General features: G+C 54.0%; 1 protein-coding gene across 5 annotated transcripts; it reads left to right on the top strand.

Annotated features, from left to right (window-relative positions):
- Positions 1-503: 503 nt before the first annotated feature.
- ARAP3 (ArfGAP with RhoGAP domain, ankyrin repeat and PH domain 3) lies at positions 504-24,601 on the top strand. Of its 5 annotated transcripts, none has more exons than XM_060143840.1 (33): positions 505-623; positions 2,252-2,795; positions 2,907-2,968; positions 3,074-3,185; positions 6,989-7,189; positions 7,335-7,404; positions 7,674-7,794; positions 7,884-8,068; positions 8,149-8,255; positions 8,487-8,686; positions 8,785-8,870; positions 9,031-9,213; positions 9,299-9,434; positions 10,053-10,169; positions 10,621-10,768; positions 10,876-10,978; positions 12,821-13,040; positions 13,732-13,795; positions 14,042-14,205; positions 16,596-16,808; positions 17,079-17,184; positions 18,271-18,418; positions 18,897-18,965; positions 19,649-19,723; positions 19,822-19,936; positions 21,545-21,673; positions 21,753-21,886; positions 22,124-22,206; positions 22,303-22,338; positions 22,474-22,537; positions 22,638-22,775; positions 22,978-23,016; positions 23,558-24,601. In XM_060143840.1, the coding sequence occupies exons 2-33, from the start codon at positions 2,269-2,271 to the stop codon at positions 24,041-24,043; spliced, it is 4,641 nt and encodes a 1,546-aa protein (XP_059999823.1). In that variant the 5' UTR covers positions 505-623; positions 2,252-2,268; the 3' UTR covers positions 24,044-24,601. The 5 variants fall into 5 exon arrangements, with proteins under 5 accessions (XP_059999827.1, XP_059999823.1, XP_059999825.1 ...); XM_060143843.1 differs by having other exon boundaries at positions 560-623; positions 2,284-2,795; XM_060143842.1 differs by lacking the exon at positions 19,649-19,723.
- The last annotated feature ends 779 nt before the right edge of the window (positions 24,602-25,380 follow it).

The following is a 25,380-nucleotide window of genomic DNA, read 5'->3' as shown; positions in this document are numbered from 1 at the left end:
GACTCCTCCTCTGGGCCTCTGCCTCTTTCCCCCAGGTCATACGGCTGGGCTCCTGCAGGTTCGCCAGCTTGGAAGGCTGTGGATATCCGTGACTTGTGGATATCAGCTTCTGTTCCCTCATTAACTGGGTACCAGAGTCCAGCCACCCTGCGGGGCGTGGGAGAGATGCCCTGGGGACTTAAGGCCCTATTCTTTTCCCTCCCCTTTCGGCCGGACGGGGAGGGAACAGCGGAGGGCATGCAGAGCTGTCCCCCGCAGCACTCTCCTTCTCTCTCTGGTTCTACCCCTGTCCCCATCTCCGTCTGGTCTCTGCCTTTTTGTCCTGCTCTCTAAGGCTGTCTCGGCCTCCAACCCTGTTCCGGTCCCCCCCCTTTCTTGGCCCCTCAAGGGGCTGAGCTTGCCAGGCTGCGAGATAAGCGCAGCGGTTGGGTAAGGAGCCCAAAGCTTTTGGAGGCCGCCGCTTGCACAAGGAGTGGCCGGGGCCCCGCCGAGGGAACCGACGAGCGGGGCGGGGCTGGGCCCCGTCGGGGGAGGGCTGAGGGGAGGCGGGGCCGGCGCGGCAGGACCCGGAGCCTACTGCAGCGCGTCGGGCACCTGGGAGCCGACTGCAGCCGCTTAGTGAGGTGAGGACCCCCGCGCCCCCGGGCCCCTGCCTCCCAGACTCCTCCCCATCACCTCCTCGAGAGCGTTCGTGGGATCCCCGGCCCGCTCCGCGCCGGGGGCCCTCCCCTCTCCCCCTCCCCGCCGCGACCGCCCCTCCCTCGGGTTGCAGGTCTCTGCCCCCTCCCTCCTTGCCCCCTCCCTCGTCGTAGCCGGAGCTGCTCCGCGCGGCCTGGCCCGCCCCCCCGCACTCCTGCCCCGCGCACCTCCTAGTTCCCAGTCCCATGCCCTCGAGTCGGGCCTGAGTCACCGGGAAACTGGACTCTGAGTCAGGGCGGGAGGCGCAGCACCCCGGCCCTAGCTTGGGGAGGGGCTCGGCCACAGAGAGGCAGAGAGGCCAGAGCTGATGCTGGGGCGAGAGGGAGTCCTGGCCGGGACCCCGCAGGAGAGAAACTGGGAGAGAGCCGTCAGGGCAGAGGCAGAGACAGAAACCTAGAGCCAGTTTCATGTGGCCAGAGACACAGATGAAACCGAACATCTAGTTAAAATTGGAGACGGAGGCAGGGAGAGGCTTAATGACAGAGAGCAAAACAAGGAGAGGGACCAAGATGGATTTAGAGGTAGAGATGGAGATGGAGTGGGGTAGGGACAGGGACAGGGTAGAGATAAAACTCAGGGAGACAGAATCCAAGGTAGGTCTAGGCAGTAGAGCAGGGTCAGGGTCAGGCTGGTGGAATGGGACAGAGCCTCAGAGACCTGAGTCCAAAGGCATGAGCAGGGCGAAGGAGGACTTGGAGAAAGCAGAGGTAGGGGGATGTCATTTCACATTGTGAGTTCCTGCAGGGTGGGTGCTCCTGTTTGCACACACGTGTGTGAGAAGATGCTGCAGAGTGAAGACCCTGGTGTACCCCTGGTCCCTCATCTCTCTGACTCAGTTCTCTGCCCCATCCTCACTCCCCAAGTGGCCTCTGCTCAGATGTCGGTACTGCTTAGAGCTCTCTGGGCAGCCTGACCAAGGGAGGCAGGATGTGGGGGCAGCCAGAGCCGGAGGGAAAGGAAGGAAGTCTGAGCAGAGACAATAGGTGGAAGGGGAGGGGGAACTGGGAACGTCCAGGATTAGGATGGCCCGAGCCTGTACCTCAGCTCTGGAAACCAGCGGGAGTGGGATCTGCATCTCCCCTCTCCTCTTGTGCCACAGCCGCCCTATCCCCACGCTGTGCCACAGCAGGATTAGGGCACATCGTGGGCCCTTCCTCCCCACCATCCCCCCTTCACCCTGCAGGGGCAGGGTTCCGGCCTCTTGTCCCAGACTTACTTAGTTGAACGTGCAGTAATGCAGAGGCAGAGCTTTGACCCAGACACAGGGTGGGCAGGAGCTAAGGGACCAACACTGCCATCGATAAGCCAACTTGCTGTGAGCCCTGAAAGCCTCTTCCCCTCCCTGGGCCTCAGTTTCCTCGTCTGCAAATGAAGGGGTTCACCTGCAATGAGAAAGCATGTTCTGGGATGGCTCTGCCCCCGGATTACAGGCCTCTAGTCATTCTTCTTTGGAGGAAGACTGGAGTCTGGTACCCCTGTCCAGGCCTCAGACTTTGGCACAGGGAGGGGGAATCTCAGCCTGAGCCCTCCCTTCACCTGCCCCTCCCCCCAGCAATGGCCTGAGCCCCCATGGCTGCCCCTCAGGACCTGGACATCGCTGTGTGGCTGGCCACGGTGCACCTGGAGCAGTATGCAGACGTGTTCCGGCGGCATGGCCTGGCCACAGCGGGTGCAGCCCGGGGCCTGGGCCACGAGGAGCTGAGGCAATTGGGCATCAACGCCACAGGGCATCGGAAACGCATTCTGCGCCTGCTGCAGGCGGGAACGGCAGAGGGCTCCCCGGATCCCCAGCTGGGAAGTGCCATGGAGCCACCGCCCAGCCCAGCCCCCCAGGCGCAGCCCCCCAAGCCTGTGCCTAAGCCCAGGACGGTATTTGGGGGGCTCAGTGGCTCCACCACCACCCAGAGGCCTGGGTTGAGTCCAGCTCTCTGGAGACCAGAAGCATCCAAGAGCCCAGAGCCCAGCCCGAGGTCCCCTCCTGTCCCTCAGAGGTCCTCCTCTGAGCAGCCTTCAGCCTTGAATACTGTGGAGATGATGCCCAACGCCATCTACTTCGGCTTGGACTTAAGAGGCGGGGCACAGACAGCTCAGGACACGTGAGTGGAGTTGGCTCCCTGGGGATCCCATGCTGGGGGCAGGGAGGAACAGGGCATGAGGGCTTGTCCTTCCTTCTCTTTCCTTTAATGACACTAGCCCTTTCCCCTAAGGGCCCCAGACAGCTCCCAGACAACTGCCCCCACTCCTGCCCTCAGGCCCACAACGGGCACAGGTAGGTGGGTTATCATGGGTCGGGGGAAGAGGGGCAGTGCCCTTCAGGACGTCAGACACTCTCACCTGACCTCTTCCCTGTCTCCCCTTTTTTTCCTCCTGCCAGTGCACATCATGGACCCTGGTTGCCTGTACTATGGGGTCCAGCCTGTGGGGGTCCCAGGGGTCCCCGACAGAAGAGAAGGCAGAGCTATCTGTCAGGAAAGGGCTGAACACAGGTGAGTGGTCCATAGCATGATGATGGCAGGAAGAGGGGCAGCTTGAGGAGCGGTTGAGCTGGTGGTGGCCGTGTTTCCCGTTATCTGTCAAACGTGCATCGAGTGTCCACTGTGTGCCAGCCGGGTTCTTGAGGTACAGGATGAATATGACAGACCCAGTCCCCCGTTAGGGAGCTTGTGACTCAGTGGGGACAGACAGGAAATAAAACAGGTAGACAAAGAAATGGATGTATGATTTAAAATAGGGAGCAGTGCCTTTCATTCCTTCATTTAACTATCTTTATTGAGCACCTACTGAACGCCGGATATCGTTGTAGATACTTGGGATAGATCAGAGATCCCTGCCCTTGTGGGGAGATAGTTAATTAACAACAGATATAATAAATGAGCTACACCATACGTTAAAAGGTGATAAGTGCCATGGAAAAAATCGAACCGGGTAAGAGGGCTGGGATGGAGTGAGGGGGGAGTGGACTGCAGTTTTTCATGAAGAGTTGCCATTATTAAGAGGATGACATTCAAGCCAAAACTTGAAGGAGGGGACGGAGTTAGCCCTCTTCTAGGAGAAGAGTGTTGCAGGCGGGAAGGGTGGCCAGAATAGAGGCTTTAAAGAGGCCAGTTGCCCACAGGGATCCAGGAGTGATGACAGGGTCGGCCGGGCTGGGGCAGAGTGGGGCAGGGTGGGAAGAGTTGGGGGAGATGCTGCCATCAGAGCTGTAAACGGAGCCAGATGGGTAGGACCTTGTAGGGACTTGCTTTTACTCTAAGTGAAATGGGAAGGCAGCCACTGGAAGGTTTTTCGGTTTTTTTTTTTTTTTTTTTTTTTGCGATACACGGGCCTGTCACTGTTGTGGCCTCTCCTGTTGTGGAGCACAGGCTCCGGACGCGCAGGCTCAGCGGCCATGGCTCACAGGCCCAGCCGCTCCGCGGCATGTGGGATCTTCCCGGACCTGGGCACGAACCCGTGTCCCCTGCATTGGCAGGTGGACTCTCAACCACTGCGCCACCAGGGAAGCCCCGGAAAGGTTTTGACTTACATTTTAAGAATCCCTCTGGTTGCTGTGTTGGGCATGGTCTGTAGGGGGCAAAAGCAGAAGCAGAGAGACTAGTTAGGAGGTTCTTGCAGTGATCTAGGTGAGACATCTCAGGTTAGTGTGATGGGAGTGGAGATGGTGAGAAGTGGTTGGTTTGTGTTGTATTTTGAAGGTGAACCGTCCTGGTAAATTGAGGTGTGAGAGAAAAGAGCAGTCAAGAATGACTTCAGGGGTTCTGGTCTGAGCCTGTACTGTCCATTGTGGTGGCCAGTAAACAAGTGTGGTTGCTGAACGCATGAAACGTGGCTAGTCTGGTGTGAGCTGTGCTGTAACTATGAAACAACCACATTTCAAAGATTTAGTACCACAGCACTGTTCTGAGCAACTGGAAGTCCCTCGAGTTGCCATGGTCGGAGATGGGGAAGACTGGGCATAAAGCAGAGGTAGGTGGGGGGCAGATGAGGCGTTCAGTTTTAGATGTGTTGAATTTGAGGTGTGTACTATACACCCAAGAAGAGGTGGCAAATAGGCCACTGGATATACAAGTCTGGAGTGTGGGGAAGAGGTCCGAGCTGCAGATCCAGATTTGTGAGTCGTCAGCGTTTGGATGGGTATATGTAGCTGTGAGTGAGTGTTGATAGAGCAGAGAACCAAGCACACTCCAGTATCAAGAGGTTTGGGAGAAGAAGGACAATCAGCAAAACAGGCTGAAAAGAAATGGTTAGTGAAGCAGAGGGAAAAGCAGGAGAAGTTGATGCCACAGGAGCTAAGTGAAGAAAATGTACAAGGAGGAGGGAGAGGTCAGCTATGTCAGGTGCTGCTGAGAGGTTGGGTAAGTTGAGGGCTGAGAATCGACCGCTGGAACTGGTAACATGGAGGTCACTCGGGACCTTGACAAGTGCTGAGGATGAAAGCTGGATCAGAGTGGGCTCAAGAGAGAACGGAAGGAGAGGAGTTGCAAATGTGAAGACAACATTTTTTGAGGAGTTTTTCTGCAAAGAAGAGCAGAGAGTTGGAGTGGTTACTGAGAGTAGAAGTGGAGTCAAGAAGGGGGTTTTTATAGCATAGAATGCTACGTATGTTCATAGGTGAATAGGGATGACCTGGTAGAGAGGGAGAACTAGCTGATGTAGGGGAGAGAAAAGAGAGAAAGTCTGGAGCGATGTCATTGTGTAGGTGAGGGGACTAGGATCAAGTGCTCAGAGGACGGACCGGCTTTAGACAGGGCTATTTATTCCAGTACCAGGAGGAAGGCAGTGTGTGTGTGAAATGGGGCAGATGAGGCACTGGGAGTCTGCGGGGATTCTCGTCTGATGGCTTCAGTTTCTCAGTGAAGTAGGAAACAAATGGGGTAGAGGTTCTCAACCTCAGCGGCACTACCTCCTGGGGAACTTTTTTTTTTTTTTTTTTTTTTTACCAGTATATGGGCCTCTCACTGTTGTGGCCTCTCCCATTGCGGAGCACAGGCTCCGGACGCGCAGGCTCAGCGGCCATGGCTCACGGGCCCAGCCGCTCCGCGGCATGTGGGATCTTCCCGGACCTGGGCACGAACCCGTGTCCCCTGCATCGGCAGGCGGACTCTCAACCACTGCGCCACCAGGGAAGCCCCCCCTGGGGAACTTTTAAAACAACAGATGCCTGGGCCTCATTCCCAGAGACTCAAATTTAAGTGTCTGGTGTGGGGCTCATATACAGGTATTTTTAAGTTTCCTGGGTGATTCTGTGCAGCTAAGGTAAGGAACCACTGGAAAGTGATAGAGAATAATAGAGGACTTTCTGAGAAGGAACACTTGAAGGATGAGAAGAAGCAGCCCAGGGAAGCGTGCTCTAGGCAGAGGGAACACTGTGTGCAAAGGCTCTGAACTGGGGAAGAGAATGTGGCTGGACTGTAGTAAGCCAAGGTGAGGGCGATACAGGGTGAGGTCAGGGGAGTTGCCACGGGTCTCACTGTACAAAGTCTTGCAGCCCCTGGTAAGGAATTTCAATTTATCCTAAGTGCAGATGGGAAGTCATTGTAGAGGTTCATGCTGGTGAGTGAAATGCTCTCATTTGCATTGTTAAAAGAGCACTCTGGTGTCAGTGGGAGAACGGATGTTTGGTGGGAGGGTGCGAGTGGAAGCAGGTGACCAGTTAGGCGATTCCCTTCACCTCGGTGAGAACTGATGGAAGCTTGGTCCCCGGAGAGAAAGGCAAGAACTTTCTGGAGCAAGAACCAGTCAGGCTTATTGATGAGATATGGGCAACTGTGGCAGAAAGCCATCTACTCAGCCCTTCCCCAAATTTTCTGCCAAGTAATCCTAATGGCAGAGGCGAAGGACTGAAATTTTTTGTTTGTTTGTTTTTTGGGGTTTTTTTTTTTTTTTTTTTTTTTTTTTTTTGTGGTACGTGGGCCTCTCACTGCTGTGGCCTCTCCCGTTGCGGAGCACAGACTCCGGATGCGCAGGCTCAGCGGCCATGGCCCACGGGCCCAGCCGCTCCGCGGCATGTGAGTTCTTCCCGGACCGGGGCACGAACCCGTGTCCCCTGCATCAGCAGGTGGACTCTCAACCGCTGCGCCACCAGGGAAGCCCAGACTGAAAGTTTTCAAATGCAAAGTCCAAGTGTGCTCGGGGAAGAAGCTCCATGCTAGTGTTTTGGGTTCTCAACCTCCCTGTTCCCCTGTTTGAAAAGCAGATCCAGTACCTGCCAGGCATTCCACTAGGCGCTGAGGGTGGGGCTGTCCAGGGAACTGGGTCTAATGTGTGTCCCTCTCTGTCTTGGCCCCCACAGGCTCAGCAGGCAGGATCTGGAGGCACGAGAGGATGCTGGCTATGCCAGCCTTGAGCTGCCGGGGGATTCCACCCTCTCACTGCCCGCCCTGGACGCGGAGACCAACGATGACCTCATTTCACCCTATGCCAGCTTCTCCTCCACGGCAGACCGCCCCATGCCCCTGCTCAGTGGCTGGCTAGACAAGCTCTCCCCTCAGGGGTGGGGCTGCTGGGAAGGGCAGGGGAGGGGGGCGTGGGAGGCTGCGTGGTGGTGGTGGAGGTCAGGCCCCAAGTGCTCCCAGCTCCTAGGACGCCCCGGGATGCAGCTTCCACCACTTACTGGTATCGGCCCCTGCCTTCCCCAGAAACTACGTCTTCCAGAGGCGCTTTGTGCAGTTCAATGGGAGGAGTCTGATGTACTTTGGCAGCGATAAGGTGGGTCCGGGAGATGCTACATGGGGCCTGGGGAAAGGGAGAGGGAGAGGGAGGGCTGAGGGAGGCTCAGGACTGGAAGGCCAGTCCCCCCCTGGTGGGGGAGGCAGGTACCGCATGACTGGTGTCAGCATCTAAAGGAGCTCGGTTAGCAGCTGTACCCCTGCTTGCGGAATGAGTGCTGATCTCATTAAAAGTTGGCACTGGCCCCCCCGGGGTCAGCGCACGTGGCTGAGTTCCTGTCCCCATGGGCCAATGGTCTGTCCCTCCAGGACCCCTTCCCCAAGGGTGTGATCCCTCTGACAGCCATCGAGATGACCCGCAGCAGCAAGGACAACAAGTTCCAGGTCGTCACTGGCCAGAGGGTGTTCGTGTTCCGCACAGAGAGCGAGGGTGAGGGCCAGGGCCTCCCGGGCCAGGGCAGGGCTGGGGAGGCCAGGTAAGCACACAGCCGGCTGACCCTCTTCCCTGTCCCCCGCCAGCTCAGCGGGACACGTGGTGCTCCACGATGCAATCCTGCTTGAAGGAGCAGCGCCTCCTGGGCCACCCCCGGCCCCCACAGCCACCCCGACCCCTTCGCACGGGCATGCTGGAGCTGCGTGGGCACAAGGCCAAGGTGTTTGCTGCGTTGAGCCCCGGAGAGCTGGCCCTGTACAAGAGTGAGCAGGTGAGGAGGGCCGGGCTGGGGCCGAGGGGCCTGACCTATAGCCCATTCTGGCCTCACTGTGCCTGCCCCGACCCTGCCAGGCCTTCTCTCTGGGCATCGGGATCTGCTTCATTGAACTGCAAGGCTGCAGCGTCCGGGAGACCAAGAGTCGCAGCTTCGACCTGCTCACACCACATCGCTGCTTCAGGTGGGGCCCAGACTGGCAGGAGGCAAGGCTCGGGGAGAGACATTGGTGGGGGCACAGGGGTGCAGAGGACCCGGGACCTCCTCAGTAGGATTCAGTGGGTGTGCACTGACAGGAGGCCAGTGAACAGGGTCAAGGATGTCAGGAAGGTCTGGGCTGGCCCACATGTGGCCAGGGGGATGGAACAGGTCGGGGGGTATGTCCATGCCCACGGACTGGCTGTCCACCCCTCAGCTTCACAGCCGAGTCTGGGGGGGCTCGGCAGAGCTGGGCGGCCGCTCTGCAGGAAGCAGTAACCGAGACCCTGTCTGACTACGAGGTGGCTGAGAAGATCTGGTCCAATCGGGCAAACCGGCACTGTGCGGACTGTGAGGCCTCCCGCCCGGACTGGGCCGCTGTCAACCTGGGGGTGGTCATCTGCAAGCAGTGCGCAGGTGAGGGCTGGAGCCTGTAGCTGAAATGGGGAGAAGGAGGGAGTTGGGGGCAGGAGGGCTCAGGGTGCCCCTGCCACATGCCCTTCATACCCTAACAGGTCAGCACCGGGCCCTGGGTTCTGGGATCTCCAAGGTGCAGAGCCTGAAGCTGGACACAAGTGTCTGGAGTAATGAGATAGTGCAGGTGAGGAGTCTGAAGAGGAAGAAAGTGTGTGTGGGGGGCCGGGGTTGCGGATGGAAGGAGAGCATGCAGAAAAGGCCTTGGGTCCTGCTTGGGGCAGGATTGGAATGTCTGGGGACTCTTGAGTTCCTGTCACTTGCCTCTGCCCCTTGTCATCCTACAGTTGTTCATTGTCCTGGGAAATGATCGTGCCAACCGCTTCTGGGCTGGAGCGCTACCCCCAGGTGAAGGGCTGCATCCAGATAGCACCCCTGGCCCTCGGGGAGAGTTCATCTCCCGGAAGTACCGGCTAGGTCTCTTCCGGAAACCCCACCCTCAGTATCCAGATCATAGCCAGCTTCTCCAGGTAGGAGGGAGGGCCGGGGCTGACGGGGAGGGGGGAAAGCAGTCTCTGAGTTGAAATGCCTAAACTTGCAGTGTTCTCCCTGTAGGCACTATGTGCAGCTGTGGCAGGACCCAACCTGCTAAAGAACATGACCCAGCTCCTCTGCGTCGAGGCTTTTGAGGGAGAGGAGCCCTGGTCCCCTCCAGCCCTCGATGGCAGCTTCCCTGGTCTCCTGCCCGCAGGTAATCCCCACCAATGCCTCCTCTCTCTCCCTGCAAGAACTCCCAGCCCCGACCTGAGCCTTGGTTCTTCCGGGGGGCGGGGGGAGGGGCAATTACCTCTCACCCAGCCCATCACAATGGTCCAGCCTGGGCAGTTTCCCAACCCTCCAGGTCCTCCAGGTCCTATTTCTTGATGTTATGAAATGACCACTGTCTGGAATGGATCTGGAGGTTTGAGGTGTTACTTTTGGCCTACCCCTGATGGGATCAACCAGTAGGCCGGGTCCCACCTCCCCAGGGGTAGTCTGATCATAGAAATGGTCATGTTATAGAGGCTGGTCTCCAGTAGTCGTGCCAAAGGGGCCAAGACACTTGCAGGATGGCCCATGCTCTGAGGCCTCCACCCAGAGCTGACTTGTGGTGGGGACAGACAGTGGGCAAGGCCTGGCTTGGAAGCCTCGTCACTCCCTGCCACCCTCTTTTCTAATCTAGGTGGTGAGATGTCCCCACTGGGCTCTACTTGGCCATGCTGCCAATGGAGTTGGGTCCCACTGTCTTGCTTGATTCAATCCCTTCCCAAGGAGGTCAGGCTGTCCCATTACACTGGCTTGACCTGACCACTTCTTCTTCCCCTTGCAGACCCCTCCCCTGGCGTGTACAATGAGGTGGTGGTGCCTGCCACTTACAGCAGCTTCCTGTACTGTGGTCCCGTTAGCAACAAAGCTGGACCGCCACCCCCTCGCAGGGGCCGAGATGGTGAGAAGGGAGGGCAGAAACCCTCTGGGATGCGAGGAGGTGGGCAGAAACCAGGATGGGAACGGGTGTTCCATAGAGGGACAGGGAGGAGAGGACGGGGATGGGACATGCCTTGGAGTGGGCTGAGTGCCGGGAGTCAGAGAGGGACCATGGCAGGTGGCAGCATTGGGTGATTGTTGAGAGGCTGTGCTTTGAAGTCAGACTGTGGAGGTCAAATTCCAACTCCGCTACTTTCTACCCATGTGACTTGGGCAAGCTACTCAAATTCTGAGCCCCAGTTTCTCCTTCTGCAAAACAGGAGTGAATGTAAAACCCACCTCATAGAGCCGTGAAGATTACGTGAGATCATACACAGGCAGAGGGCTTGGCATAGAATAAATATCTGGTAAATGGGAATTCTGACAGTGGGGACAGAGGTCAGCCGCCTGCTGACCATCAGTTTCCTTCTTAGCTCCCCCCCGACTGTGGTGCGTGCTGGGTGCGGCTCTGGAAATGTTTGTGTCAGAAAGCAGCCCTGAACCCCTCAACCTCATCCAGCCCCAGGATGTCGTATGTCTGGGTGTGAACCCCCCACCCACTGACCCAGGTGACCTCGACAGGTAACACCCACCATGTTCCCTGAACTCCCCTTTTCCCTTCCTGAGCCTGAGCCTGCCAACCCCCTCACTCACCCCCATTCTCCGCCCGGACCTCATCTTCTCTCCAGGTTCCCCTTTTCCTTTGAGCTCGTCCTCACTGGGGGGAGGATCCAGCATTTTGGCACAGATGGAGCCGAGAGTCTGGAGGCCTGGACCAGCGCCGTGGGCAAGGTGAGATAGCCGAGACCCCCTCCCTGACAGCTCATGGTTTCCCTGTCCCCACCTGCCCCCATCCTGTCCTCTCTTATTCCTACAGCCACTCCTACCCCTTCCACTAACAGCTAAGGTTGACTGAGCGCTTATTCTGTACCAGGCCCTGTGTTAAACTCTGCCCACTCAATGTCTCAGTTAAATTTCACAACAACCCTCAGAGGTAAGGATTATTAATACTTCACACCTAAAGAACTCAGAGGTTATGAAGTCACGTGGTCAAGGTCACAGAGCTAGGAGGCAGCAGAGCACAGGGCGAAAATCAGGCCTCCGTCTCCAAAGCTCATGGGCCAAACCTCACTGTGCTGGGCCTCTTTCCACAGAGAGGCTGCCTCTGACTCCCACTCCCTTCCCCCAACCCTCAGATCTCCAAGTCCACAGGCAAAGCTGCCTTCATCTGTTCCACCTTCTCCATTCCCAGGGAAGCCACTGTCTCTCCACCCTGCATCCCCTCTGTGGCATTAAAAGTTCAGGCGCGAGAGTCAGATATCCTGGGACTTGAGTCCTCCAACTCTCACATGTGAGCTCTTCCATGTGAGTAGAGTGGTGTAAAAGACCCCACCCCCTAGTGTTGAGGATTAAGTGACACGCGAGGCCTACACTGCCCGGCACGCAGCAAGCCCTCCACCTGTGGGTGCTGAAGTAGTAATGGCAATGATGATGACAATCGCTCCCATCCTTAAACAGCTTTTCCCCCAGCCCTGCTCCACCTTCCACTCACCATCCTGGCGCCCTCCTGACAACTCCTTAGAAAGTTGTGTGCTCTGGCAGCCTGCAGTTCCTCCTTAACCCCTTGTGGCTGCCCCCCTCTGCCATACTCTTCTGAGCTGCTACCCTGCAGGTGGCTGGTGACCTGTCCTTGGTAAAGTCCAAGGGCCTCCTTCTGGCCTCACCAGGTAGTCTCTGCATCTCACACTCCTCTGTGGGAAATGCTCCCCTGCTTTGGCTTCTGACCCCACTCTCCTGGTTTGCCTGTAACTCCTCACACCAAGAAGTTATCTCCATATCCTCTAAGGGCTTTGTCATGGCCCTCCCAGCCAGGTCCAAGTCTCTTCGTATTATCTACTCTCCAAAAATCTAGCCCATCCTTTAAGGCAGTGCTACCCCAAGTGTGGTCTGTTAACCCATCCTGGCCCAGGGACTCTGTTATGGCCCATGACAGCTTAAGTACAGGGCTTGAGTCAGCATTTAGAGTCTTTCATAGCAATTTGACAGAGAGATTTTATGTGTGCAATCTAATTTTAAAACTTGGGGGCTTATTTTGTAATTCTTCTCATTTCATTTTTCTAGTAATTCATTTTGTTGCTTTTTAATGAAAGTGTTGGTTCGTGACAGATTGGAAAATTTTTTTAAAACTCCCTGTTCCTTCACCGCAAGTAGCTTGAGAAGCACTGCTTTGAGGTTCACCTCGAATAGTCCTTTCTCCATGAAGCCTCTGCCCAGCCCCAAGAGGGTGGGACTTCCCGGGGCCTCGTGACTCTTCGGTTACAGCATGTAGCTACCCATTCCGTCTTCCCCTACATCCCAATTAAGGGCATAAGGCTGCCTGCCACACAGGGATCTTCTCTGGGTTGGCTGGAGCAAATCAAATTGAATTGCATTTCTTTCTTGTTTTTCTCCATCCATCTCCTGTCTCCTTCACTGGTCTTTGCTTCATTCTCTCCCCATCCCTTTCATTCCTCTGTTTCCTTGGCTTTCTCTCCATGTTTTTCTCTGCCTTTCCCTATCCCTCTCACTCTTCTCTCCCCCACTCCTTGTCTCTTTCCCTATTTTCCTCTCTCCCCTTGTCCTCCTGCCTCACAGTGGTTCTCCCCACTGAGCTGTCACCAGCTGCTGGGCCCTGGGCTGCTGCGGCTGGGCCGCCTGTGGCTGCGGTCCCCTTCCCATACTGCCCTGGCCCCTGGCCTCTGGCTGTCTGGGTTCGGACTTCTTCGTGGAGATCACCTCTTCCTGTGCCCAGCATCGGGCCCGGGCCCCCCAGCCCCCGAGGACATGGTTCATCTGCGCCGGCTACAGGAGATCAGTGAGCAGGGCTGGGGGCAGGGATGGAGGGTGGCTATGGGGAGTTAGGGTGGGTAGTGGACCTTCATCTATTTGGGGGTCCCTATGGGAGACAGCAGGAATAGTGGATTCAGGCACAAGTTCTGGAGTCAAATTGCCCAGATTTAGAACCCCACCTCCATCACTTCCTGGCTGTGTGACCTTGGACAAGTTACTTAACCTCTCTGTGCTTTAGTTGCCTCATCCTCACAACAGGCACAATATTAGGGTTGTAATGAGTTTCAAATAAGGCAATGCCTGTAAAACACTTATCACAGAGCCTGTCAGGAGGCATCTTGTAGGTATTCAATAAATGTTATTTGTTATAAATGTTATTGTTATTATCATTATTTGGAGTTGCTTGCTTGTTGGGAACTGGGAGAAGGGACTGGGAATTCTCATTTCCTCTTAAAAGAGGAACAGTGTAGGATAGTGTTTTGAGGTTTTGGAGACAAACTTGAGTTCTATTTTATAGCAGGTAATCTGAGGCAAGTTACTTAACCTCTCTGAGCTTATGTGTACAATGGGGATAACAATATGTAACTCACAGGATTTATTGCAGTATTGTTTGTAAGGCTCCTAGCATGGAACCTACGTACCTTAAATACTTAATAAATATTAGTCACTATGATGAAGACGACAACGATGATAATGTCCAATGATTCTCCTCCCAGGTGTGGTCTCAGCCACTGACACCCCAGACAAGAAAGAGCATTTGGTTCTGGTGGAGACAGGAAGGTAAGTCTTGCCACTACCCTTGACTCTGGGCCCCCCTTTCTAGAGCACAGCTCACACCCTCCACCCTGGCCTGCTGGACCACTGCCCACTTCCTCAAAGCCACTTCCCTAGTTCAGGGGCCCTGTCTGGGTTGGGTGTTGTTGCCCCCTGCTGGTGTCTCTGGGAGGTCTGGTCCTTGTGCTCCTGGGCCTCTTAGTCGGAGGACTCCTCTGGAGCTGGCTCTGACTCAGGTCTCTTGGGTCTCAGGACACTGTATCTGCAGGCAGAGGGCCGGCTAGACTTCTCAGCATGGAACGCGGCCATTGCCGGGGCAGCCGGCGGGGGAGGCACAGGGCTGCAGGAGCAGCAGATGAGCCGGGGTGACATCCCCATCATTGTGGATGCCTGCATCAGTTTTGTCACTCAGCATGGTGAGTGGGTACTGGCTGACACCGAGTGGGGGATGGGGAACGTGGGCGCAGCGGGGGGGGCAGGTATTTGCCCTGTGTGTGTGTGATTTGCCTTCAAAAGCTTTGCCTCCAGAGACTGCAGCCTGACAGCAACGACTGTATCACCCTTGGCAAGCTGCTTTGCTTTTGTGAGCCTCAGTTCCCTCATCTTTAAAATGGGGCTACTAACAGTGTCATCTTCCAAGATAGTTGTGATAGTGAGATAACACATGTAAAGCATTTAGTGCAGGACCTGGCAGGTAGTGAAGTGTTCCAAGGCAGCTGTTACTGGGGCGTGGGCATGGAATGAGGGGGGCACTGAGTTGTGACTGGAGATGCAGAGCCATGGAGAACAAAGAGGGGGCAGCTACAAGGCAAGAGACATGCTGTGCAGCAAAATCCTTGGGGCTCTGAGCAGAATTATTCTGTGTGGGAGGTTTTCCAGCCATAAAGGATCAGCTATGCAAGGGGTTCCCAGAATGCTTTGTGAGTTTTTGGCCTCCGTTTTATTTTCTTTCCCAAGTAAGGACTAAGTTGAATCTCTTTTCCCCGAAAACCCTCTTTAGAAGGCTGGGCTCTTGAGAAGGAAAATTCACAGAAAACTAAGGAGGACAGTTGGGGTAAAAGGCACGTCCATGCACCGACAAGTAGTTGTGCTTACTACACGGACAAGGGATAGTCAGTGGCTAAAGACATTCTCCACGCCTTGGCAGTAGCCTCGTGCACTGACTTCCCCCACTCGCTAGACCCCTATCCCCTTCCCAGCCTCCCTCGTGTTCATAAGAGGATTGAAGTAGGAGGCCCAGTGAAAAAGCCCTGGGGAAAGTGTGGGTGTTCTTCCCTGCTCCTCCACAGTTCCTGCATTGCCACTCTTCGTTCAGCAAATGTTTATTGAGCTGCTCCCCTGTGCCAGACACGGGGGATATGGCAGTGAACGAGGAAGGTTATATGAAGCTCAGAGACTGGTGGGAGAGATGGGTAATAATTAAGAAAACAAATACAGTCAGTTCTCGCGATTCACAGTACTTATATTCTATAAAGTCACTGAAAGGACTGGATCAATGAATGCTGAACCGTTGCCCCAGTGGAAATACAGGGTTAGGTTCCTGGGAAACTCTGGTCATATTTTCATTAATTGATCAATATGTAACTTTGTTTTATGTGTCTTTCTGTTTAAAGACACTTTTTTTTTAAGCTTCCATCTTTTTTTTTCCTCTTTTTTTTTAAAGTGAAGTATAGTTAATTCATAATGTTGAATGTGTTAGTTTCAAATATATGGCAAAGTGATTCAGTTTTATATATATATATATATATATATATTCTTTTCCATTATAGTTATTATAAGATATTGAGTATAGTTCCAAGCTTTCATCTTTAAAAAAATTTTTTTTGAAGTATAATATTAGATAAATTACAAGGGTATAATATAGTGATTCACAATTTTTGAAGTTTATAGTCCATTTATAGTTATTCTAAAATATTTGCTGTCTTCCCTGTGTTGTATAATATATTCTTTTTTTTTTTTACAATATATTCTTATAGCTTATTTTATACCAAATAGTTTGTACCTCTTACTCCCCTACCCCTATACTGCCCCTCCCCCATTCCTTCTCGTCACTGGTAACCACTAGTTTGTTCTCTGTATCTGTGAGTTTGCTTTAAAGATACTTTATTTAATATAAATTGTTGATTCGTTAGTTTTGACCGCACAGCCAGCAATACTCAGCAACTCATGCCTGAACAAAGTTTATCTGACACATGTATTTTCTCAACAAGGCACATCAGAGCCTTCTTGTGCTTAGGAACACTAGACAGCACTTCAGCACTACACTTGGGGGCTAGTTTAAACCGTGAAATCCCCCCCAAAAAAGAAGCACAAGATGCAAAAAATGTGACTTTAACTATACCACGAAATGATACTTGTTTACCATATGAGGCCTTAGCTAGAAACATGTCCATCAGGCAACTCAAAATTTTCTCCACTTGGGCATGTTCACAAGTGACTGCAAAGTGCCACAAGTATTGATTCGGGGGCTCCAAATATACTTTAGCAAGTAGATGAATTCATAAGTATAGAACCTGTGAATAATGAGGCCTGAGTGTAATGTGATTTCAGAGTGCTATTTAAAGATCAAAGTGGGGGAGGGGAGAAAGAGAGAGAGTGAAGGGTGCTGCTGTGTGATTAGGCAAGGACCTTCTGATGATGAGGGCTGGAGCAGGGACCTGAGAAGCAAGACCACAGAGGCCGATTTCTTCCTCTCTGACCCTCCTGCCTCCAATAGCCACATACCATGAGGGGTGACAGACAGGATGGTGGGTGGGTTGTGGCAGGTCTTTGGGCAGCGGTGAGCTGAGATAATGGCCGTTCTCAGGGCTCCGGCTGGAGGGCGTATACCGGAAAGGGGGTGCCCGCGCCCGCAGCCTGCGGCTCCTGGCTGAGTTTCGGCGGGATGCCCGGTCAGTGAAGCTCCGACCAGGGGAGCACTTTGTGGAGGATGTCACTGACACGCTCAAACGCTTCTTTCGAGAGCTTGATGACCCTGTGACCTCTGCTCGGTTGCTGCCTCGCTGGAGGGAGGCTGCCGGTAGGTGCTCCCAAGATCCCTAAGAACTCCTCACCGACAACCAAGACCCAACCAGGAACTCCACCCACCCCACCAGAATCCCTGAGCCTCCCCTGTGGGATTGGGCGGCCGCCCTCCCCAATACCCCTCCACTGGAAGATCACCCAGGGACTCAGCTCAAGGCAAGGTGGGAAGGGGGCAGAAACACATCCATCCTGGGTTTGTTTCTCTAAAAATCCCTCTACTCTTCCTTCCCTGACCCTCTCCAACCCTTCCCCATCCCATCCCCAGAGCTGCCCCAAAAGAACCAGCGCCTGGAGAAATACAAAGAAGTGATTGGCTGCCTGCCACGGGTCAACCGCCGCACGCTGGCCACCCTCATTGGGCATCTCTATCGGTCAGTACAGCCAGACCCCCTGCAGGCTTCCTCCCTGACCCTTCATCACCTCTGTCCAACCCCCTGGCTTACATTCACATATTCATCCCACAGATAATTGTTAAGTGAAGGTATCACAACATAAAGGCTCACAGCGTGGACTTTGGAGTCAGACAGACCTAGGCCTTAATCCAGCTCCACTATTCTAGCGCATGACTTTATTTTTTTATTTATTTTGGCCACACCGCGCGGCCTGCGGGATTTTAGTTCCCCAACCAGGGACTGAACACAGGCCCTTGGTGGTGAAAGCTCAGAGTCCTAACCACTGGACCGCCAGGAAGTTCCCTAGCGTGTGGCTTTAGAGAAGTTATTTGCTGTCACTGAGCCTCGGTTTCCTCATTTGTAACAGGAAGATGGTATAAGGAATAGTATCGACCGCATAGGTTATACGAGATTTAAATGAGATGATCCTTGTAAGCTTCTTACTACAGCACCTGGCATGTATGTAGTAAGCATTCAGAAATGGTGAGCAATCAGTATTATTTTGTTTTATTTATTATTCTATGCCAGGCAAAGATTAGATGTTGACGACACAAAGAAGAATAAGATGCACACCTACCTTTACCAGTCTATTGGGGAGACAGAATTTTAAATGATTCCAGGGTGAGCCTCAGCTCTGTTGTACTGATTACACTATATCACAGGGACTGGACAACTATGGCCTATGGGCCAGATCCAGCCCATTACTTGCTTTTGTAAATAAAGTTTTGTACATAAAATATAAAGTCATGCCCATTCATTTATATATTTTCAATGGTTCCTTTCACCCTACACAGCAGACTGTATAGCCTGAAAGCCTAAAATATTTACTCTCTGTCCCCTTACATAAAAAGTTTGCTGACCCCTATTTATAAGTCTGTCTCTCCCCTAGACTGGGAGCACTTAGAGCCAGGGTTTTGTCTAACTCACTGCCGTATCCCAAGCGCTTAGCTCAGGGCCTGGCATACAGTAGAGACTCAATAACCTTTTGCTGAGTGAAGGGAGGGGTCGATGAACAAGTGAGCGGAAGCTCACTGCATTCCTCATGACCCTCACACCCCTCTGCAGGGTGCAGAAGTGTGCGGCTCTAAACCAGATGTGCACGCGGAACCTGGCCCTGCTATTTGCACCCAGCGTGTTCCAGACGGATGGGCGGGGGGAGCACGAGGTGCGGGTGCTGCAGGAACTCATTGACAGCTACATCTCTGTGTTTGATGTAAGCTTTCCCAACCCCTGACCTACAGTCCCTCTTCCTGGACTCTGGATCCTGCTCACCCTAACAAAGGCCCAGCCTAGCCCTCTGAAGGCCTTCCACATCAGGGACCACCTCCCAGAGCCCTGGGCCCCAATCTCCTGTAACTATGCTCCTAACATGCTTGCCCCACTGGTTCTTAGCTCTTCTGGCCTCTAACCCTCTCCTACAGGTGCTCCGGTCTTGCACATCTCTCCCTGCTTCCCTCCTTTCCCGGCAGCCCGCCCCCCCCGCCAATGCGCGCGCGCGCACACACACACACACACACACACACACACACACACACACACACACACACACACACACACACACACACACACACACACACACACACACACACACACACACACACACACACACACACACACACACACACACACACACACACACACACACACACACACACACACACCCCGCCTTCACCCTTTTGGCTCTTCCACAGATCGACCCTGACCAGGTAGCTCAGATTGACTTGGAGGTCAGTCTTATCACCACTTGGAAGGATGTGCAGGTAACTTGTCCTGACCCTAGACTCCCGAGTGGGCCAGGAGGGGACATCAGGACAGGAAGGTGACCATCTGCTTCTGGACACTGGCCCTCAGTTCTTTGGGACACAGGAAACCCAAGGAGAGGAGTGCTTTGGGGAGGGGGTTTGGTTTAGGATTTGCTCCATTTATTCCACCATGAGGATTCTTTACAAAAGGGTGGCAGGAGCACTTCAGTTTCATGTGTAAGAGATCCAAGGAAGGGTTAGCTAAGTTAGACAAATAGGTGAGAAGAATAACAAATACAGTAGCAAACAGCTGAGGACTAATTATATTCCAAGCACCTGTACTCTCACTTTAGCATCACCCAACTCCAGGAGGTAGGTAGTCCCATTTTTTCAAAGAAACTGAGGTTTGGAGGGTCACTTACTCAAGGTTGTACTGTAGCAAGTGGCAGAGTTGGAACCCAGACAGTCTGACTCCAAACCTGTCTTCCCAAGCACAGCTGCACTGCCTTGGGAAGCTCTGTACACAGTTCCGCCATGCCTGGAGATTTTTCTCTTTGAAGGACCTGAGCGATGTTTGGAATGAGGGTTGGGAGGAGGCTTCTGTGGCGGGGGGGAGCACTCGTGAGGCAACCCGAGGAGTCCTCTGACCTTGATTCTTTGCACCGTCTGGGTCCTCCTGATTTCTTTACCCCTCCCCTCAGCTGTCCCAGGCTGGAGACCTCATCATGGAGGTTTTTATAGAGCAGCAGCTCCCAGACAACTGTGTCACCCTGAAGGTCAGTCCTGAGGGGACAGGAGGGGAGATGAGAGGATGGTGGGGGGCTGGGGCAATGGCCTGACCGGCACGGGTCCTCTGCTCTTGCCCTGACCCCAGGTGTCCCCAACACTGACTGCCGAGGAGCTGACTAACCAGGTACTGGAGATTCGGGGGACGGCAGCCGGGATGGACTTGTGGGTGACGTTTGAGATTCGAGAGCGTGGGGAGCTTGGTGAGTATGACCGTGCATGTGCGCATGCACGTGTGGTGCGGGGTGAAAGTCACCAAGACTTATGTGTTACCAGATATGCAGTTGTCCACTTGCTCTTTCTCAGTACTCTCTGCCCTCTTGGCTTTCGTGGACCCCACAGAACCTTGGTTTCCCTTCCACCTCAAAGGAGGCTTCTCTTTCTCCTTTGCCCAGACTCCAAATGCTGGAGGAACCAAGGGCTCAGTCCTCAACCCTCTTCCTTTCTCTGTCTACATTTTTTCCTTGGATGAGCTCATCCATTCCCGTGGCTCTAAATGCCATTAATAAGCTGGCCCCCAAATGTTTATGTGTGACCCAGACCTCTCCTCTGAGCTCCGGCCTCACATATCCAGCTGGCTACTTGACACATCCACTTGTACATGTTATAGCATCTCACATTTAAAACGTCTAAGACCAGGACTTCCCTGGCAGTCCAGTGGTTAAGACTCCATACCGCCACTGGAGGAGCTGCGGGTTTGCTCCCTGGTTGGGGAACTGAGATCCCACAAGCCGCCTGGCACAGCCAAAAAAAAAAATGAAAAAAAAAAAAAAAAGTCTAAGACCAAACTCAGTTCCCAGTCCCCTCCCCTAACAAAATGCCCAAGCCATTTCCTAGTTTCCCTAACTCGGTCAGTGCACCAGCATTCACCCAGTTATCAAGGACAGACACTTGGGAGTCTTCTGGTACTCCTTCCTTTCCTTCATCTTCATACACAATGGGCAACTAGTCCTCTTGAGTCATTTCGAATCTATCACCTCCATCTCCATCGTTACCACCAACCTAGTTGAAATCACCATGATCTTTCTACTTCCCAGCATTAACCACTAAAATGTACAGCCCGGGAAAGGGCATAGCTGGCCAATGTTCCCTTCTCGCCCCCCAACAATCCATTTTCCGCGCAGCAGTCAATGAGCATTTCAAGCATAAATCATCATGCTATTCGCATGGTTAAACCCTTCCAATGGTTTCCCATTGAACTTAAAATAAAATTCAAACCCCTTATTATAGCCCACAAGACCCTGAATGTCTGGCCCTTGCTTATTTCTCAGACCTCGTCTCACATAACGTATTCTCTTTGATTGAGCCACACTGACTGTTTAGTTCCTCAAGCACATCTTTCTAACTCAGGCCCTTTGGTGTTGCATTTTGTCACGCCTGAAGTCTTCTTCCCCCGATCTCAGTGTGGCTTGTTCTTCCCAATCCTTAGGTCCTCTGAGTCTCATCTTCAAATGCCTCCTCTGAAAGGCTTTGCCTGGTCACCCTGTCTCAGTAGCTGCCCTGTTACTGTCTCTCAGCTTCTTATTGCTTCTTTCAGAATAATGGTTTGTCTTTAGTTACCTCATTTACTTATCCGTTATTCTCTGCTCCCTCGCCAGGCTGTGGGCTTTGTGAAGGCAGGCTGTGTGTTTCATGCTCCCCACTGTATCCCCAGGGCAGCCCAGCACCTGGCACAGTCAGTGCTAAATAATGTCTGTGGCTGGATGGTGGAATGGACGAATGAATGAATGAGCGACTGGTGGGCGAGGAGGGGGGCGCTCCAGGCTGTGGATCGATATCTGGTTGATACCTACCCTCATCTTGCCCCTTAGAGCGGCCACTGCACCCCAAGGAAAGGGTCCTAGAGCAGGCCCTACAATGGTGCCAGCTCCCAGAGCCCTGCTCGGCCTCCCTGCTCTTGAGAAAAGTCTCCCTGGCCCATGCCAGCTGCCTCTTCACAGGTGAGCCTCCTGCTTCAGCCCAGCACCTCCCAGGCCTCTTTCAGGGACCCTCCACCTAGCCCTGCCCATCTGTGCCCAGGTATCCGCCGTGAGAGCCCACGGGTGGGCCTGTTGCGGTGTCGGGAAGAACCGCCCCGCCTGCTGGGAAACCGCTTCCAGGAGAGATTCTTTCTGCTGCGTGGCCGCTGCCTGCTGCTGCTCAAGGAGAAGAAGGTGGGCCCTAGGCGAGCAGGGAGGGATGCTGGGTGGCCGTGTGGGAGGAGCCCTGACGGCACTGACCCTGTCACTCCACAGCCCATGTTCTCATCAATCTCATTGCTTCCCTGGCCCTTTGACTTCTGTGACCCTTTGACCTCACACAACCCCAGTGCTTCCATGACTTCTTGACCTCCTTAACCACGATCCTTCTCTCTCACCTCTCAACCTCACTGACTGCCTTCGCGTTGTCAGAGCTCTAAACCAGAACGGGAGTGGCCTTTGGAAGGTGCCAAGGTCTACCTGGGAATCCGCAAGAAGTTCAAGCCTCCCACCCCGTGAGTTTTTTTCCCCAGTCCACACTTCTAGAGCCTTCCTGCTGCCACCCTGCTGGCCTTTCCGATCACCCATCACTGTTCTCCTTTGCCTCTCAGGTGGGGCTTCACGTTGATCCTGGAGAAGATGCACCTGTGAGTACCTCCCAGCCTGGCTTCTCCTGTGGCCCAGTCAGGCTCCCTGTCCTCTACCTTCTCGCTTTTTCTATCTTCCATCCCTCTAGCTGTGACCCCTTCCCCTCCTGCTGATTCCCCTCTGATCACCCCCAGCTACCTGTCCTGCACAGACGAGGATGAGATGTGGGACTGGGCCACCAGCATCCTCAAAGCCCAGGTGAGGGGAAAGAGAGAGCTGAGGGGTAGGTCTGTGGACTCAGCACTAACCCTCAGCACCTCCCATGCCCACCAGTGCCATCCCCTCACCCTCTCTCCAGCATGATGACCAGCAGCCAGTGGTCTTACGACGCCGTTCCTCCTCTGACCTCGCCCGTCAGAAGTTTGGCACCATGCCTTTGCTGCCCATCCGTGGGGATGACAGTGGGGCCACCCTCCTCTCTGCCAATCAGACCCTGGTGAGGTCCCCCTAGCCTGCCCCAACCCCTCCGGATCCCTGCTCACGCCCTTGCCACACTGCAGAAAGGAGTGGCGTGCCTGCCAGCCTGGTGCCCCCTCTGCCTTCTCTATGCCCCAATCTCTACACCTGCCTCCTGTTGCCAGGCCTCACTGTGTCTCTGTGTCTCTCCCTCCCTGCCTCCCCACCCCACCTGTGCCCAGCGGCGACTTCACAACCGGAGGACCCTGTCCATGTTCTTTGTGAGTACTGTGCCTGCTCCAGTTGTGTGCCTGTCAACCCTGTGTCCCTGTGTTCCTCTGTGCTGCCTGAGCCGGTGTGCTCTCTGTATTTGTCCTGATGCAGACCATCATTGAGTGTGTGTGTGTGTGTGAGAGAGACAGAGAGAGAGAGAGAGAGAGAGAGTGTGTGTGTATTGGGACCAAAAGGAATGAGGAAAACAAGGGATGGGAGGATGCGGTGAGGAAAGGGGAAAGTGGTCACAGGATCTGAGAAATAGAAGGGAAGTGGTTACGTGAATGCATTTTGGAGTCAGACAGACCTGGGTTCAAGCCCCAGCACCACCTTTTACTTAACTGTGTGACTTGGGCAACTTACTTAACCCCTCTGTACCTCAGCTCACTCACCTGCAGTGTAACCATCATACAGGGTTGTTTTTGACATCATACATGCAAAGTATTTTGCAGCATCTGGTAAAGAGGAAGAGCTCAATAAATGTTAGCGATTAATAATCTGGTAACTCTAACTCTGTGCCTGCCTCTGGTTACCCCCATTTCCATCCAGCCGATGAAGTCATCCCAGGGGTCTGTGGAGGAGCAAGAGGAACTGGAGGAGCCTGTGTACGAGGAGCCGGTATATGAGGAAGTGGGGGCCTTCCCCGAGCTGACCGAAGACACCTCCACCTCCTTCTCCATCACACCGGAGCGGACAGCCAAGCCAGAGACCCCACTGGCCAGCCAGCGGTCCTTTGATCAGTCTCCTCTGCCCAAAGCAGGCCCCCTGGGCTGGGAGGAGAGACCACCTGAGCCCCCTCCGGGGCCCCCTTCAAAGAGCAGCCCCCAGTCACGTGGGTCCCTGGAGGAGCAGCTGCTCCAGGAGCTCAGCAGCCTCATCCTGAGGAAGGGAGAGACCACCGTAGGCCTGGGCAGCCCCTCTCAGCCCTCCAGCCCCCAGCCCCCGAGCCCCAATGGCCTTCCAACACAGACACCTGGCTTCCCCACCCAAGCTCCCCGCACTTCCAGTCCATCCCCCAGCCAGCCCCTCACATGACCCTGGGACCAGCAGTCTGAGGGGTAGGTAACCAAAGGCCCAAGCTCTCCCCATGGCAGACCCTGCTGGGAGCATCCTTTGCCCTGGTTGATAAGACTCTAGAAGCCAGTATAGTGCTGTGGAAGGAGAACGGGGCCGAGAGCTCCCGAGGCTGCGTCCTGCTCAGAGAAAGGCAGGTCGTGGTGCCTCTCTGGGCCTCCGCTGACTTACCTGTACCATGAAGTAACTGAAATAAGGAGAATGGTGAATCTCAAACTGTTTCTCAGAGCTGTAAGCCCCACATAGTTTCCCTCGAGAAGGGCAGCTTCCGCTCTATGTATTTGATATGTAGGGGTTCTATGAGAGATCTTGGGTTTGAAAAGAATGGTTTTATGCATTAACAAAAAAAAGATTTGGAAGGCACAGATTTGAATGATCTCCAAGTTTATCCCACCCCACCTTCAACATTCAGAGACTACAGTGAAGCCCCAGAGTGGGGAGGTTGATTAGGGCTGGGAACTGGGGCAAAGAGGAGCCAGAAAGGATGCGTCACTGTTAATAAACCTTGGAACAAAAAGACTGCCATTTTTTACTTCATTCATTCAATTATTCAACAGATATATATATATATATATATATTTTTTTTTTTTTTTGCGGTACACGGGCCTCTCACTGTTGTGGCCTCTCCCGTTGCGGAGCACAGGTTCCGGACGCGCAGGCTCAGCGGCCATGGCTCATGGGCCCAGCAGCTCTGCGGCATGTGGGATCCTCCTGGACTGGGGCACAAACCCGTGTCCCCTGCATCGGCAGGTGGACGCTCAACCACTGCGCCACCAGGGAAGCCCCAACAGATATATATTGAACACCTAATTGGTGCCAGCTATTGAGGATATAGTGTGAACAAAAGAGATGGGGGTCCTTGCTTTAAGGGGAACAGAATATGCACACACAAACAAAGGGCTGTGAAGAAACTAAACCAAAGTGATGTGCTTGTGGAGGTGACATTTGGGCTGGGTGGAGGGTAAAGGTAAGAAGCCAGGCATGTGGAGTGCTGGGAGGAGGAGCACTCCAGAAGGAAAGGGAAGGCAGTAGGCATGAAGGCTCTGCAACAGGAAGGGAGTTGTCATGTTGGGGGAAGAGCAAGGAGGCTGGAGTGGCTGGAGCACAGTGAGTGGGGAGCTGGACAGGAGGGGGAAAGACTGGCAGGGACCCAGTGATGAACAGCCTTGTGGGCCATGATTTTATTCTGAAGCAATTGAGGAGTCTTAGGGAAGAGAGGGATGAGATTTTGCTTCCTTTGAACAAAAAGATCAATCACTCTGGCTGTTTTCTGAACAATGGGTTGTAGGGGGAAGACT

This window comes from Lagenorhynchus albirostris, chromosome 3 (genome assembly GCF_949774975.1).
Source record: "Lagenorhynchus albirostris chromosome 3, mLagAlb1.1, whole genome shotgun sequence".
Classification (NCBI taxonomy): Eukaryota; Metazoa; Chordata; class Mammalia; order Artiodactyla; family Delphinidae; genus Lagenorhynchus; species Lagenorhynchus albirostris.
This window is presented reverse-complemented; position numbering and strand designations above follow the sequence as displayed.

What these genes read in the sequence shown, in the direction of transcription:
- ARAP3 (XM_060143840.1), top strand. Translation starts at nt 2,269, where the DNA reads ATGGCTGCCCCTCAGGACCTGGACATCGCTGTGTGGCTGGCCACGGTG. An exon ending in GACCCAGGTGACCTCGACAG is followed by an intron (nt 10,769 to 10,875) that starts GTAACACCCACC and finishes TCTTCTCTCCAG; the next exon opens with GTTCCCCTTTTCCTTTGAGC. An exon ending in CTCATTGGGCATCTCTATCG is followed by an intron (nt 17,185 to 18,270) that starts GTCAGTACAGCC and finishes ACCCCTCTGCAG; the next exon opens with GGTGCAGAAGTGTGCGGCTC.